This window comes from Terrapene carolina, unplaced genomic scaffold (genome assembly GCF_002925995.2).
Source record: "Terrapene carolina triunguis isolate 2854851 unplaced genomic scaffold, T_m_triunguis-2.0 Scaffold113, whole genome shotgun sequence".
Classification (NCBI taxonomy): domain Eukaryota; kingdom Metazoa; phylum Chordata; order Testudines; family Emydidae; genus Terrapene; species Terrapene triunguis.
In genome coordinates this window covers 25,628,377-25,644,316 of record NW_020664464.1, presented here as the reverse complement: position 1 = coordinate 25,644,316, position 15,940 = coordinate 25,628,377, and the positions used below count along the sequence as shown (strand labels likewise).

The window sequence follows — 15,940 nt, the reverse complement described above, 5'->3', positions numbered from 1 at the left end:
TTCAGGTATCGGCAACCTTTGGCATGTGGCCCGCCAGGATAAGCACCCTGGCGGGCCGGGCCGGTTTATTTACCTGCCGCGTATGCAGGTTCGGCCAATCGTGGTTCCCACTGGCTGCGGTTCGCCGTTCCAGGCCAATGGGGGCTGCGGGAAGAGGCAGCCAGCACATCCCTCGGCCCGCGCCGCTTCCCGCAGCCCCCATTGGCCTGGAGCGGCAAACCGCGACCAGTGGGAGCCGTGATCGGCTGAACCTGCAGACACAGCAGGTAAACAAACCGCCCGGCCCGCCAGGGTGCTTACCCTGGTGTGCCGCGTGCCAAAGGTTGCCGATCCCTGGTGTAGTTTCTGTGCAAGGTTATGAATTCATTGCAGGATGAAGCAAAAGAAGCTTCGTTTTGATAGAACTTTTATAAGACCCATATATTAGAAAATACAAAAAATTACTGTCAAAGCAGGGAATAAGTTATTACTAAATGTTTGTTTCCCAAGTTTGATTGTATGCAGCCTATAAATTTTCCCCTTAAATATGTATGGACAACTCCGATTGGTAAAATCGTGATCCTGTTGAAATCAATGGGAGTTTTGCCATTGACTTCAGTGGAGCCAAGATTTCACCCATTGACTTTAGTGGGAGTTGCACGTGTATCTGAGGGCAAAGATATTTACAGGGGAACTACAAAATGTGTTTAATGTTTAGGATAGAGCTATAACTGTATTAAAGTTGGTCTTGTGCTTCTCTGTTGTAGTTTGGTATCATAAGTAAGAGAAGGAAAAGGCCTATTCAGAGTATATGACCTCTAGCATGGGCAGTGGGTGAACGCACCCTTGGCTAGCCCCCGGTCCCTCCCCCTCTGCCCGAGGCCCTGCCCCCTTTTTCACCCCTCCCCCGCCGGAGCACCCCCCCCACCACAGCCGCTCTCTCCCCCCCCACCCCCCCATGCTCCCAGCGCACTGGGTAGGCAGTGTGGCTGGAGCACCCCCAGCGTTGGGCGGGCGGACAGGACAGCGTGGCCCCAGCCATCTTGTATGCACTGTGGCTGTCAGCCTGCCTGCCCCAGCCTCTGGACCACAGAAGGGAACAGCAGGCAGGAGGGAGTCTGGGGGTGGGGCGTGGGCGGGGCTACGCCAGGCTGTTTGGGGAGGCACAGCCTTTCCCTGTCTACAATACCCGCTGCCCATGACCTCTCGTTCACAATCTGCAACCTCTGGAGGTATGTTGAGAGTGGGTGTTGGAAGGATTAGGCTAAACAGAACCTGGGGCTTCAGCTGCAATCCACTGAGGAAACTTGTGAAGGCTCATTCTGCAAGTCTATCTGTTGTCTGAAAATCTGAAGCTACTTCTTGACTCTGAGTGGTTGACAAAGTATTGTTTTCAGATGCTTTAAAATACTAAACTTTTAAGGGAATGGAGGCCTTTGCTTGTAGCTGCAATCTTTTTCATGACAGCCTTTGGTAACATAAAGAACAGGAGTACTTGTGGCAGCTTACAGACTAACAAATTGATTTGAGCATAAGCTTTCGTGGGCTACAGCCCACTTCATTGGATGCATGTAGTGGAAAATACAGTAGGAAGATACACACACACACACACACACACACACACACACACACAACATGAAACAATGGGTGTTACCATACACACTATAAGGAGAGTGATCAGTTAAGGTGAGCTATTAGCAGCAGGAGAGAAAAAGAACTGTTTGTAGTGATAATGAAAATGGCCCATTTCCAGCAATTGACAAGGAGATATGAGGAACTGTAAGGGGGGGTGGGAATAAGCATGGGGAAATAGTTTTACTTTGTGTAATGGCCCATCCACTCCCAGTCTTTATTCAAGCCTAATTTAATGGTGTCCAATTTGCAAATTAATTCCAATTCAGCAGTCTCTCATTGGAGTCTGTTTTTTTTGAAGTTTTTTTGTTGTAATATTGTGACTTTTAGGTCTGTAATTGAGTGGCCAGGAAGATTGAAGTGTTCTCCAACTGGTTTTTGAATGTTATAATTCTTGACGTCTGATTTGTGTCCATTTATCCTTTTACGTAGAGACCGTCAGGTTTGGCCAATGTACATGGCAGAGGGGCATTGCTGGCACATGATGGCACATATCACATTGGTAGATGTGCAGGTGAATGAGCCTCTGATAGTGTGGCTGATGTGATTAGGTCCTATGATGGTATCCCCTGACTAGATATGTGGACATAGTTGGCAATGAGCTTTGTTGCAAGGATAGGTTCCTGGGTTAGTGTTTTTGTTGTGTGGTGTGTGGTTGCTGGTGAGTATTTGCTTCAGGTTTGGGGGCTGTCTGTAAGCAAGGACTGGCCTGTCTCCCAAGATCTGTGAGAGTGATGGATCGTCCTTCAGGATAGGTTGTAGATCCTTGATGATGCGCTGGAGAGGTTTTAGTTGGGGGCTGAAGGTGATGGCTAGTGGCGTTCTGTTACTTTCTTTGTTGGTCCTGTCCTGTAGTAGGTGACTTCTGGGTACTCTTCTGGCTCTGCCAATCTGTTAACATAGCCATTGCCACTTTATGACTTGTGAGCAAATTCCCGAGAAATATCTCTGAGTAGTTCAAGTATCAGGGGGTAGCCGTGTTAGTCTGTATCTACAAAAACAACAAGGAGTCTGGTGGCACCTTAAAGACTAACAGATTTATTTGGGCATAAGCTTTCGTGGGTAAAAACCTCACTTCTTCGGATGCACAGAGTGAAAGTTACAGATGCAGGCATTATATACTGACACATGGAGAGCAGGGAGTTACTTCGCAAGTGGAGAACCAGTGTTGACAGGGCCAATTCAATCAGGGTGGATGTAGTCCACTCCCAATAATAGATGAGGAGGTGTCAATTCCAGGAGAGGAAAAGCTGCTTCTGTAATGAGCCAGCCACTCCCAGTCCATTGTACATTGGCCAAACCGGACAGTCCCTCCGCAAAAGAATAAATGGACACAAATCGGACATCAGGAATGGTACCATACATAAGCCAGTAAGTGAACACTTCAATCTCCCTGGTCATTCTATTACAGATTTAAAAGTCACTGTCATTTAACAAAAAAACTTCAGAAACAGACTTCAAAGAGAAACAGCAGAACTAAAATTCATTTGCAAATTTAACACCATTAATCTGGGCTTGAATAGGGACTGGGAGTGGCTGGCTCATTACAGAAGTAGCTTTTCCTCTCCTGGAATTGACACCTCCTCATCTGTTATTGGGAGTGGACTACATCCACCCAGATTGAATTGGCCCTGGTCTCTGAGTAGTTCCTTTGCAAAATGGATCAAGACACTTTAACAATTGTTTGATCAATGGCTGATTCTTTTAAAGATGACAAAAATATTAAATTGTTGGCAGTCCAACTCTCTCCTGAACTAGAAGACGCTGAAGCTGAAGTTAAAGGAACACCGTCTACTTAAAACTCACACTTCTCTCTGAAAAAGTTTAGCTACTATTGTTACAACATCTAAGATTACTAAAAAAGGAAGAGATTAGAAAAAAACCACTATTTCTTCAGTTTGTCTGCTGTGGGAATTTGATACCATTTTGTGTCAATAGAGCAGAGAAAATTTTTTAAATAGGAAAATGTAATTGTAAAACCACAGAAATTGGCTGGGGGTATTCAAGAGCAAATATAGTACCTGAAATGACTTTGAACTGTTTTTTTAACAATTACATTTCAGGTTGACAATGGCCCTTTTAATACACTTACAATCCTTTTATCTGCTCTTATCCAAGTTTTGTGAAAAAAATTGATTGACTTTCTATGAATGTCTCCCAAAGGACCTGGAGAAGAGCTATGTGCAAGCTCGAAACCTTGTCTCTTTCACCAACAGAAGTTGGTCCAATAAAAGAGATTACCTCATCCCCCTTGTCTGTCCCAAAAGACACATATTCTTTGTGAAGTAAGAAGCCTGCAATTCATGCAGGTCTCTTTGAAAGTTCTTATATTTATGCTGGAAACCGTTTCTGTTATAAATCTTAAAAACAACAACAACAAAAATCCTACAATTGCCTCTCAGACTCATAATGACACTATATTCTATAATGTCTGATGCAGTTATAGGGTCATTGGTTGTGCTCATTTTAAAGTTGGCTCTATGCATTTTTTAAGTGTGTGTGAAGTAAATAGTAATATTTCAGTTTGTATGGTAGATGAAAGTTTTGAGTCAGATTTTTAACTAAGTAATCATATGCTTTTTTCAGTCTGTAAAGTATAGGATTTTTTTCTATTGTGACTATTGTAATTTGCTTTTAGAGACAGTTATAGAGTTAAAGCCAGACATTAATAAGTTGGTGTCAAAGCAACAGTGCTACTGTTTTTATTCACACCATTTCCTCTTCAGCTTTCAAAGTATATTTTGCCTTTTGGTGTCTTGTAAAGCACTCTATTCAGTTAGAGCTTTATAAATAAAAAGAATAGTTGTATGCATTTGTCTATGATTTAAAGCCTACCCAAATTTATGCGCATTCACATGCAAATTTTGTTTGACTCACAGATTCCTGGTAAGTTTTTGGTATGCAAAGTCTGTGTATTACTGGGGTAGATAATTGCAGCCATTCCTCTCCAATACAGATTTGACCACAGTAATCCCCACTTTTCATGACTACCCAATTAGTTTATTTCACTGTTGTCAATATGGGACTATCCTTACACTTGGAAACTTGGCCTGTATCTAATAGTGCTACTTAAACTTAACAGTGCTAGCTGTAGATAATATATTATTATTTATTTGTATTATGTAGACTAGAGGCAGTAGTCAGGATCGATGCCCCATTCTGTTTGGCACTGAACATGCAGATAATGAAAAGAGTTTCTGCCCCAAAAGGTTACAGCATAAATATGACTAGACACAACAAATAGAGTGAACAGATGGAGGTCAAAGGAACAGTGAAACAATTATGATTAGTATTATAAGCCGTAGTTGTATTACTGCAGCTGTTGAGTGTTGTATGCCTCATGGCATAGGTGGACTTTAAGAATAGGTTTAGAGGAGAGCAATGTAGTGGCTTTTTTGTTTTTTGTACAGAGAGACACCTGCACTCTTTCCCCACTGCATAACGGGCAGCATGGGAGAAAATGTGAAGTACCTTGAGGGGAAATTTGATTGTTGGGTGGCAAAGGTTGGCATCTTTGGTACAGTGGAAGTGGGAGATGAAGATTAAGAGCTAATTTCTGGCCACGTTGAATTTGTTTTAGTTTGCACGGGAAGAGACAAGGTCAGAGAGGGAAGAAGTAAACCTGTGTTTTGTTAGTAGAAAAATGATAGCTGAAGCCGTGCTTTTGTATGAAGGAGCCCAGAGAGAGAGAGTATAGGAGGAGAAGAGGAGGAGGCCAAGAATAGAGCCCAGTAAGAACATCTGTTCAATCTTGTTCTGATCCAGTAAAGTACTCAAGCATGTGTTTTAAGAGCTTTGTTGGATCAGAGTCTGATGCTTTTACCTGAAAGGGCAGGAGTGAGGTGCTGATTGTGGGGAATAATTTTATTTTTAGATGCAAATCTGTTCAGTTTGTATCGTTAGTTGTACATAAAGGTTAAAAACAAGATATATATGTGCCAAAATACTAATTTGATAGTAGCATTTTTACAAATCAGAGAAAAATATTCTATTCGTCCTAGTGGGAATGACATGCATGTTGTCTGGAGAATACATGCACATGGGTTGACTGCTTGTGTCTGTTCCATTTACATGATATTCTACTGTTGCAGGGGGATGGACTCTATTTAATAGTTTTTTTCCATATCTAGATACTGTGATTAAGTCTATAATCTCTCTTTTCCATAAGGAAAAAAAGGGCAATTTTTCATAGAGCAAGCTTCAAAGGACATTTAAATTTTATAACACATATTGTAATGACCACAATTTTGTATAAGTAAGCTGTTAGAAATGTTTTAGTATATACTTGAAGAAAGAAACAAAGAATTTCTATTCATGTGTTTAGTAACATGGAAAAAATACAGAGTCCTGGCTTTGAGACACAGTTGAGAAAAGTGAACACAAGCACGACAGTTGAATTAATATATTGCAGCTGTGTTGTCTATCAAGATTTGTCATTAAGCCCTTAAGTTGCGGGAGAAGTCTCAGTTGGAGCAAAATTGATCAAAGTGGATAGTCTGAATTTCACTGTTTTTTCACTGTACACATTCAGTTCTTCTCATAGTTCAAGAAAAATATAGACTGAGAATAACTGATTAATTTGAACTAGCTGTATTTCAAAGTTCACTTGAATCTTATTGGCACAAGATAATAATATTCTAACTTTGAATACGATTTACCGCATTGCAGTTAGTTTACTAATATATGTATAAAATGTCACTTACAGGTGCTGACCTTCAGGAAAGAGCCAAAATGCACTCCAGTGAAGTTAGTTCTTTTGTCTCAAAAGCAAGAGCAACTATTAATGAAATGGGTAAGTAAAATAAACTCACTGTTGAATAGTTGCAGAGCTCAAACTTCTTTAATCTCTAAAGGTCAGATCAAAGAAGTAACATAAACATGTATGATTAATTCTTGCTACGCGATGGGATATCCAAAACTACTTATGTCGATGAGATAATTATGAGTCACTGGCACATTGTGTTTTAAAATGTGCGCAATAGTGTTTGACTTCTTATAGAATAAATTAAGGTGCTGTTTCACAGACTGATTAACAATATAGCCAAGTGGTTTGGAATCATATTTTCATGGAGGAAGAATTGTAGTTCTGTGCCCCCTCAATGGTGTGGGGTTTATTTTTATTGTCCCCTTCTTCTATTGGATATACATTTAATACAGCATTTGATACATCGTATAAATGTTTTAAACATGTACTGTTGATGGAAAATGTGGTTTTATGACATTGCAAAATATTGTTAAATCTGTATCTACTCTTATAGTGGTGCCTTTTGGTAATGATAGTTTTGGTTTTAAATTCCATTTTGTGGTAAGTGCTCCTTTTAGTTCTTAATAATTTGCCTGTGCATTTTGGAATATGAAATCTCCATCCAAAAGTGACATTTTTGTAGATTGTAATCTGATTGGTTTTGACAGGATATTGTTAATGTATTTTTATAAAAAGGAAGGTCAGTCTAACATAGCATCTCTGGAGCAATGCCTTTTATAAATTTAAGCTACAAAAATTACTAGTATGGGGTTAAAGAATCCAATCATACACAATTTTGACAGTGCCTGATGACCCAAGCAACATTTTTTTAAAGTATTACTCTTTTAAAAACTAAATGTGTAATCCTCCAGGGTTGCTGTGTGGGATTTACATTCCTTTTAAAGAAAATAAATGTTGGATCATAAACATCTTAAATTATAGGACTCTGTGTGTTGCTTATTTTAAATATTAAGAAGTTCGGGAAGGTGTTACCTAGCCCAAAAGTCAGAGAGCCTTTGAAGACAATGGAGTTGTTCCCAATTTACATGGGTAAGAATGAGAGCAAAATGTAGACCCTGTGAGCCAAAGTATGCCATGATGTAACACTCTATCTAACCTGGCTGAAATCAATGGGCTCCCATAAAGTGTAAACCGGACCAAAGTTTGATCTGTAAGATTTTAGGTTTTATCATGGGGAGCTAAGGCTAGATCTTCATTTTACCTTTAAAAAGATGAATTATTAATACTTCAAAATTGCTCTAGAGGAGCCAATTGCTTTTTAAAGACTAATTTTAATATGTTGTTCCATATTAACATTGGGTCAGATTCATAACTTGAATTGGCATAATGCTATAAATGAAACCAATATGCTATATCAAGTAAATAACAAACTATTTAAAAAATAGTCTTAGTATGGGAGTTTATGGTGGTGTGTCAGTCTGATTCCCCTTTCCTCCCTTTTAAAGTAAGCTAAATTCTTGAGGCTGTTTTTTAAAAACATACAATAAAATAATCAGAAAGGACTAAACCATTAGTTTCTTGCAGTAACTATTACCTTAAGTGCTAGTACTAGCATTCCAGTTGGCTTATAAAACAAATGGTAACAAGTTGTTGAAAAGATTTTCTTTGACACTCCATTTAATGTTTAGATAGAGGTAATAGATTTAAAGACTTTTCGCCGACTGAGGGAATGGGATCCTGTCTGTCCTTAGAAATGAAACAAATAAATATATTTTTTCCCTTGGAGCTGGTAAAGTTTTTGGATCTTTATATTGGGATAAATGGGAAAGTTAGAGATGCCAGACTTTCTCTGTGTTTTGCCTTACATTTCAAAAGCCTATTGGGTAAATGGATGATTATCTTTAATTTAATTAGATCTTGTAGGAGATTGTGTAATTATTGAACATTCAAAAATATATTTTCCATTGTTACAAAGTGGGTAAAGACTTAAATGTTATACTGATACTGAATTATATGAGTTTTAGAAGACCAGAAATACTACTCATAATAGGGGCACCCTTTCATTCTTATATGTCTCTATTCACTTTCTCAAGAAAAGGGATGCAATTGTGAATACATGTAATTGCATGATTTGCAGATATAAATTCCTAAATATTTTTAAAGATCCTTTGTTTTAGCTTGGAAAAGGCACTTGATATCTTAGCCAACTCACGCTTTTTAAAATGATGCGACTCCTAATGCCAAAAGGATTTTTAAAGTTAATATGGTATCCTGACTGGAGCTGGATGGGAAATTTATGACGACTTGTTTTGTCAAAAATGCAAATTTGTTGAAAATGAAACTCTTCATGAAACAGGGTTGGGTTTGATCGTTGTCCCGAGTTGAAAAAATGTTAAGAAAAAGGTTTGAAATTGTCAAAATGTTTTGTTTTGACATTTTTAAAATGGTTTTCTGATTGAAATTACTTTTAATTTTGAAACTTAAGCTAATTTAACTGAAAAAAAAATTGAGATTGAAACAAAATATTTGAAACTTATCAAAATGATTTTTGATTGACTTCCTACCCCCAAAAGTGAAAAAATTAGGGTCCACAAATATTTTTGAGATTTCAACTGTTCATCCTGATTCAAGATGGGAAAAAATTGTGAACTCTCTAAAATATCCATATGTTAGAAAACTGTTTCCCATGCATCTTTTACCTGAAAGGTAATGGGAATAGATTGTTCCAGAGTTATACCAGGAAACCATCCTCACATAATGCTATTCACTTATTTTTATACTCTCTGTTTTTGACAATTTTTTTTCTTGTTTAATTATTTGAAGTAATATATTAATTACATATTTTGGGCATTATTGTTTTGAATGTTCAATGCCAACGGTACATGCCATGACAGTATTCATATAACTTATTCTGAAACATTTCTGCAAAGTAGTTTGCGCTTTGTCTTCTCCATCACGAAGCTGATGAAGTATAAAAAAAAGTATACGTCAGAAATTGGAGATCAATGTGTTGTGAGGTATATGATGCCTTTACAAATGGAAGTGAGCATTAATCTTTTAACAAGTCAGGTTTTCAGTTCTTCTTTTTTTCTTCCGAAGGAGTAGTCTAGCATTACAAAAACTAATTTTAGTAGAGCAAGTGGGACAGTGTATTTGCATTGGATTCCTGGCAATGAATCAGTATACTGAAAACAAGCAAATGAAGATATTTTTTTTCTGCCCAGAAGCAACCATAATGTCAAGAGACGCTTCACGAAGGGGAAAATATCCTCCAACAATTATTTATTTGTCATTGTACAAATGCTGTAGAAACATATTTTCAATTTCCTGTTTTTGTCCCTTTACCATACAACATTAATGATGAAAACCAGTTTCAAATATGCACTACTTTCTGCTCTTCAGAAATAGAACACATTATGAAAACAGTGTTTATATTCAGATGTTTGACTTAGTAAGGAGATACTTTTAAAGAAAAGAGTGTCTTCAGAGCCCTTAAGAAAAATAACTTATTTAACTGTGTAGCCAAAATAGATGAAAGATAAATATTGCTTAAGACTTTAACTATTAAAAATCAGCCTTTTGAATTGGTATGTCTTAGCTTTTCGCAGTTATCGACAATTTGATTATATTTTTTGTTCTCGTACCAGTTCTTTATTATTATTTTTTTAAAGATGCAGCATCATTAATTAGGAATGTAACAACAGAAAAGATTTTTCTATAAATTAAAATCATACTGCACTTGTTTGCTACAGTTTTTAGATATAATTGTATGTGGGATTAATTTATGACTTCATGCTAAATTTGGGGGAAGTATTAAGATTACATTAAATATCACTTGGTATAAAAATAAGCATTTGAAAAAAGAGCAGAAGAAATTGTACTGAGCTATTTGTCGTAGCTCTGAATGCTTAAAGTTGAGGGGGAAAAAATCAAAGCATACTGCTATTTTTAGCACTAGTTGCTTTTGCTAAAATTATACCAGAGTTGTGTGGGTTGTTTTTATAGGGCAGGAACATAAGACTACTTGTCCATTACTATATTCTACCTTGAGACTCTGCATTACTGACGTAAGGCTGCTTTTACGCTGAAAGTTCTCCGAGGGGAAAACATTAGTAGATCTGCCTAGTTGTATACAGTTTCAAAAGGGTTTCTGGCTAAACTAAAGCAAAGTCTCATTGGCACACACACATGCATCACTTTTTTGATGCTTTGGGAATAAATAATACCTTGTGCCAGATCCTCAGCTGGTGTAAACTGAAATAGTTACAATGAAGTCAATGGTGCTATGTCTGCGTATGCCAACTGTGGATCTGTCCCTTTATATCTACACAGTGCAGTTCATCCAGTGAGATTTTAGCTACAAAATAACCTGTAACTTCTTGTGGGGTGGAACATGGTAGCCATTGTGTGCCAGCAAAACACTTTGTTTAGAAGGGAGAATGAAAAATTGAAATAACAAGAATTCATTTTTGGCAGTATTATATGTAATTACTCCAGCTGGAGTTTGGCCACATCCTTTATATATGTGCAAAAATCCCTAAGGATTGGGTGTCCAATCCCATTGAATTTCAGTGGGATTTGGATGTCTAACTCTCTTATTCCCTTTGAAAATCTCAGCCCAAGAGTGGTCAGCCTTGATTTTATATTCTGTCTGAAAGCAGTATAACACTGACAGACCCCGGTCGTCGTCCGGCGGGATCGAACCTGGGACCTCTGAAGCTAAATACACGAGCTTCTATTGCATGAGCTAAAAGCCGTATGGCTCTTGGCTAAAGTTGTAGAGCAGATTCATTAATCACTCTCTAAGTAGTCTCAGTGCTACTACATGGGACAGCGCACCACACCCAGGAGGTGTGTGGGTTACAGCAGCACATTGCTTCCTGGCACCATGCTGGATCATTGATTCAGTACCAACTAATGGAGAGAGCTACCAAATTTTCATATTATTGTAAGTAACTGGTGGTTTTTTGTTTTTTGTTTTTGATTTACATCGTCCATCTAAATACCAAATAGGCCTTACTCTGTTTGGCTTATAAGCGCTATTTAATTTTTACCCTGAGGTGGTTGTTATGGCTGTAGGCAGTGGGTAATATCCAGTTTTTTTGTTTGGAGATAGCTTTCACATTCCTCAATTATTTTTTAATTTATTCTTTGACTATGACCTTCCCAGATAAAAAGGCCATACATTTGGTTATTTTCATTTACTTTCCCTGAACAACAGCCTAAGCAAATAGTTGCTTCTAGAGAACTTCCTGAAAGGCACATTTTTATTCTCCCTTAATTTCCGTCTATCATCCCTGTTTCTTTAAGGATTTCCCAAGTGTCACCTCCAAACTTAAGTCCTTGCTCAGACTTTGGAAAAAATCACTCATCCTCTGAAGTCTTCTTTTCCTAATCTTCTACGTCCTTCACGCATAGAAAGAGATACTATGCCAAATTAATGCCATAAATTCTTATTTGCACTGGCCAGCAGAACTTGGTCCCTTAGCCCCCAAGAATTCACAGCCATGTAAATTGCCCTGACACCTGCTTTACCAGCCATTGACCACCACTTCTCAATTTATGAAACTGACTGGCGCAGCCTCAAAAGTAGGCAGAGCCAACCTGGGTAGGGTCAGATTCAGCCTGGCCAGGTGATGCCCTAATTTAGTGTTTCAGCCGGTGGGGTTCTTTTGGGGCCCTGATTTGAAGGTTAAAAGACCAGCTTCCATGGTGATGGAACCTCCAGAAGAGGATAGTGGCAGTACTGGTGGTGTTTTGTGGATTATTGTTTGTAAATATCTTTGACAATATTTTTGAGTGCCTATAGTGTGCTTGATACTAAGGAAACAAAAATAAATGGTCTCTGTTTCAAGGAATGTACTGTCTTAACTTAGATGGTACAGTAGTTTCAGACACACAAAATAATGTTAATAACATTCAGTCTTGAAACAATGAAGATAATCCTTGTGGGATTATTGCTGAAAGACTCCGTAAAAGTGGTTTTTCTTTTCTTTTCTTTTCTTTTTGAAAGGAGTGATTTGAATGAAGAGAGCTGCAGCATGGAAAGGAAGAGAGTTCCAAACATAAGAAACCACAAAAACAGGAGTGGGAGAAGAAGGCAGTAAAAGGTTATGCAAAATGGATTTGATAGCGTAGGCAGTAGAAGGAGAACTAAGAGGTAATACACACCGAGATTGGGTGTTGATGAAGTGCCTTGAAGGAGGAGGCAAGAGGAAGCCAGTGAAAGAATGTGAAGAAGGGAGTTACATGGTCAGAGCAGTACTAGAATAGACGAATACCAATTAAATTATGCTTTTTGAGACTCTAACTACACTCATTCTGCCTGAAACATAACCATTGTACTCTACATCCTTCATCTTGGCTGTAGTACATCTACTGATGCTACTTTTATAATACATAGTGTATACACTGTGGAGGCAGTGACCCAGACCTGAGGGCTTACTTTCCTTTGCCCAGCAATGATCTATCTGGATGATTAAAAGCTGTTAACATTCAGAGATCTGTTCCAATCAGCTGGAAGATTGTAGGTTTTTAGAACAAAGGTATTTGTATGGAAAGTGGGTGAGGTATGAGAAATGATCCAGAGGTTTTAATCAAGGACATAAAATATCTCTCAAAGAGGGATGTAAAATTGGTTCCAGGTCAAGACCTTGAAATGAATTTTAATGTACAATTAAACCCATCAAAGTGAATTCTATAATAGTCATGCTATAAATCTGTTGCCTCCCCCCCTGCCTCCTCCCTCGCACCCTCCAGTCTCTCTCACTGGGAAATAACACAATTTTGGTATAATGACCAATGCTAAGAAAATAAATAAAATATTAAACACTATAATACATTATCCTATCAGAATGTTGTTTATCTAGTTTGGGGCTCTGTGAAGAACATGGGAATAATATGCATTAATTTCTATGAATGTTAAATATGTATCTGTGGGTTTGGTGCTTATATTGTGCTGGCTAAAAACATGACTAATGGCTAAACTCTGCAGGGGGGCATTGCTTTTATCAGCTGATCACAGTTCCAGAGAGGTGGAACATGGTTGGTAAACAGGGGGTGCTGTAGCCTGGGGTGATCCAGTCTAAAGTGTAGTGAATTGCAGGGTTCCACTCTTTCTGTGGGCACTTTTTCAAGTGCAGGTGTAGGCCTATTACTTAAGAGTACCCACAGAAGAATGAAGAAGATCATAGATACTGCTCACCCCTGAACCATAACAGGCTCATATCTGACACTACCCTGGCTCACCATCTCTCTCATTATTGCTCAATGTTAAGGGGGGAGGATTTTGCCCAGTGTGTTTCCAGCTGTAGATAGTTCAGTGCCTGTTCAGCAGAATTATAGAGCAAGGCTAATGTAGTCAGACTTGCTAGTAGGCTGAAACACATTGCTGAGTTCTTGGTTGTTTTCCAGCAGTAGCTTTGATTTACTGCTTCTTTTAATGTTGAATTAATTTAAATTACTCTTTATATAAGAAATAACTAAGTATTGTCAGTTAACTAAGTAGACCGTGCTGTCCCTGCAGAGCTGAAATTATGTGCTTTGTCAAATTTCATTGGATTGTTTTTAATTAAAAAACGGAGTTATAAAGTTTGATAATGCCAATGAATGCAGCATTAAACTTCTCCATCCAAGATGTTTATTATCCATTTACATAACAACATTGCTTACAGGATTTTTGTTATACTTTTTTCCCTTTCCTAATATGACTCTAAAATTTGTTGTAAGGATGGGTAAGGAAATGTTTGTAGATTCTAATGTCCCAAATCTTCCAGATCCAGAATTGTAGGATCTAAGGCCTGCTCTACATTAAAGTTAGGTTGACCTAACATGTTCTATATAACTCTGCATGGGTCCACATCTTAATTTGCCTTTCACTGACATAAGTTCCCTGTTTCATTGATGTAATAACACGACCTCCTGAGATGACACAGAGCTAAAGTTGACCTACTTCTGTTGACGTAGTGCAAGTGTAGACACAGAATTACCTGTGTCGATCCTAACTGTTCTCCAGGAGCTGTCCCACAATGCCCCTGTCCCTGCAAAAGTGGTCACTCAGGTCACAATTTTGAACTCCATTGCCCAGGGGTCACCGATACCTTAAGTCTGCCTACACCTTAAATCCTCCAGCTTGTTTTTGAAATGCCTTTTCCTGATTGTCCACCATTGCGAGCATCCAACCATGCCAGATCCACACAGACAGAGAGCTAGTAGATGTGCTCTTACCTGGAGCAGGAAAGAAGTCACGGATCTCCTTTGCCTGTGGGGAAAAGTGGCTGTGCAAGACCAGCTAAGGTGCACCCAAAGAAATATAGACAACTACTTGCAGATTGTGCAGGTGATGCTAAATCTGGGGCATGACAGGGATGAGCTGCAATTCTTGGTGAAAGCCAAGAAACTTTAGCAGGCCCATCAGAAGGCAAGGGGAGAGTAGCAACAAATCTGGAGCTGTCCCCTGCAGACCTGCTGCTTCCCCTGCCTTACTTGGCAGGGACCACATCAGCACCGTGACTGTGTCTGTGGACACTTGGTGAGAGCTGGATGCTGAAACAGCTACAGTGTCTGGGGCAGGTGACGGGTGGAGACAGAGGGGCATGCAGTGAACCAGGAGGTATTCAAAACTCAGTTGGAGTCAAGCCAGTCCTGCCAGGCAAGCACAGATGAGGAGGGGAAGGGAGCTGAGGTATGTGTGTGGATACATTATTCCTTATAATAATTTCCCTCTCTTTTTGTTGCCTGATACCTCCCGTCCCTCCCTCCCTCCCTTCTTCCCTATTTAAAATGGCGACCATCCCATCCATATGTTTAGAGAACAAAAGTGTCAACTTTTGATTCCTCATTTTATTTGTAAAACCACCCCCGGGAATATAATTAAAGTTAATGCTTTGGAGTGCTTATGCAGTTGCCACTTCAATCAACTAATATATGTTAGAAAATAAATTAAAAAAAATTAGTGTGGCCAGCCTAATTACACAGTCCTCATCAGATCATTGCCCTGTGATCTGGTAGAGGTTAGAAGAAAAAAGTAAAAGAGGAGTTTGCTTTTCCTTTCTTTGGCTTGTTGGACTGGGTGGGGCAGAGGGAAAGGAGTCCACAATTCTACCCCAAGCAGAGTACTTAGTTTATCTGAATAGGGTCATCCCTTTTATCCTCTTGAACAATCTCAGTGAAATTTTCATGGAGGTACTATACAGTTGTTTCCCGAACATTTCTACGGAATGGCTGCTTTATGTCTTCCCCCATGATAGGAGACATTCTCATGCCCCTGCTATGATTTCCACAGGCACCACTACAGTAAATCGGCAGCAGCATATAGGCCTGGGCAGGATCAGGATGCAAGTAACAGCTGTGTTCTGTGGGCCTCTGTCACCCTCATGAGTGAGAGATCAGCCAAATCACACTGCCTGTGAAAATATTGGCACTATTTACTGCACTTTCCCTATACTCAGAGGCACCCAGCTTCTAAGCCTCTCATGCAACAGTCCCCACCCCTGCCTCGTCCCAGCTAGTACATGCTCACCATGGCTTGAGTTGCAGAGCGGTTGCGTAATGAGGTGCTCCAAAACTAAAGTTACAATTAGTATATTTTATTAAAGGTCTTATGGGAATAATATAAGGGAGTTT

At 39.0% G+C, this 15,940-nt stretch overlaps 1 protein-coding gene across 2 annotated transcripts in view; it reads left to right on the top strand.

Moving 5' to 3' along the window:
* AUH (AU RNA binding methylglutaconyl-CoA hydratase) overlaps positions 1 to 15,940 on the top strand; it is a 185,573-nt gene that overhangs the window by 44,487 nt on the left and 125,146 nt on the right. For both annotated transcript variants that reach the window (XM_024214991.2, XM_024214992.3), the window contains exon 4: positions 6,317 to 6,403. In XM_024214991.2, coding sequence (XP_024070759.1) covers positions 6,317 to 6,403 — 87 coding nt within the window. The remainder of the gene's footprint in view (positions 1 to 6,316; positions 6,404 to 15,940) is intronic.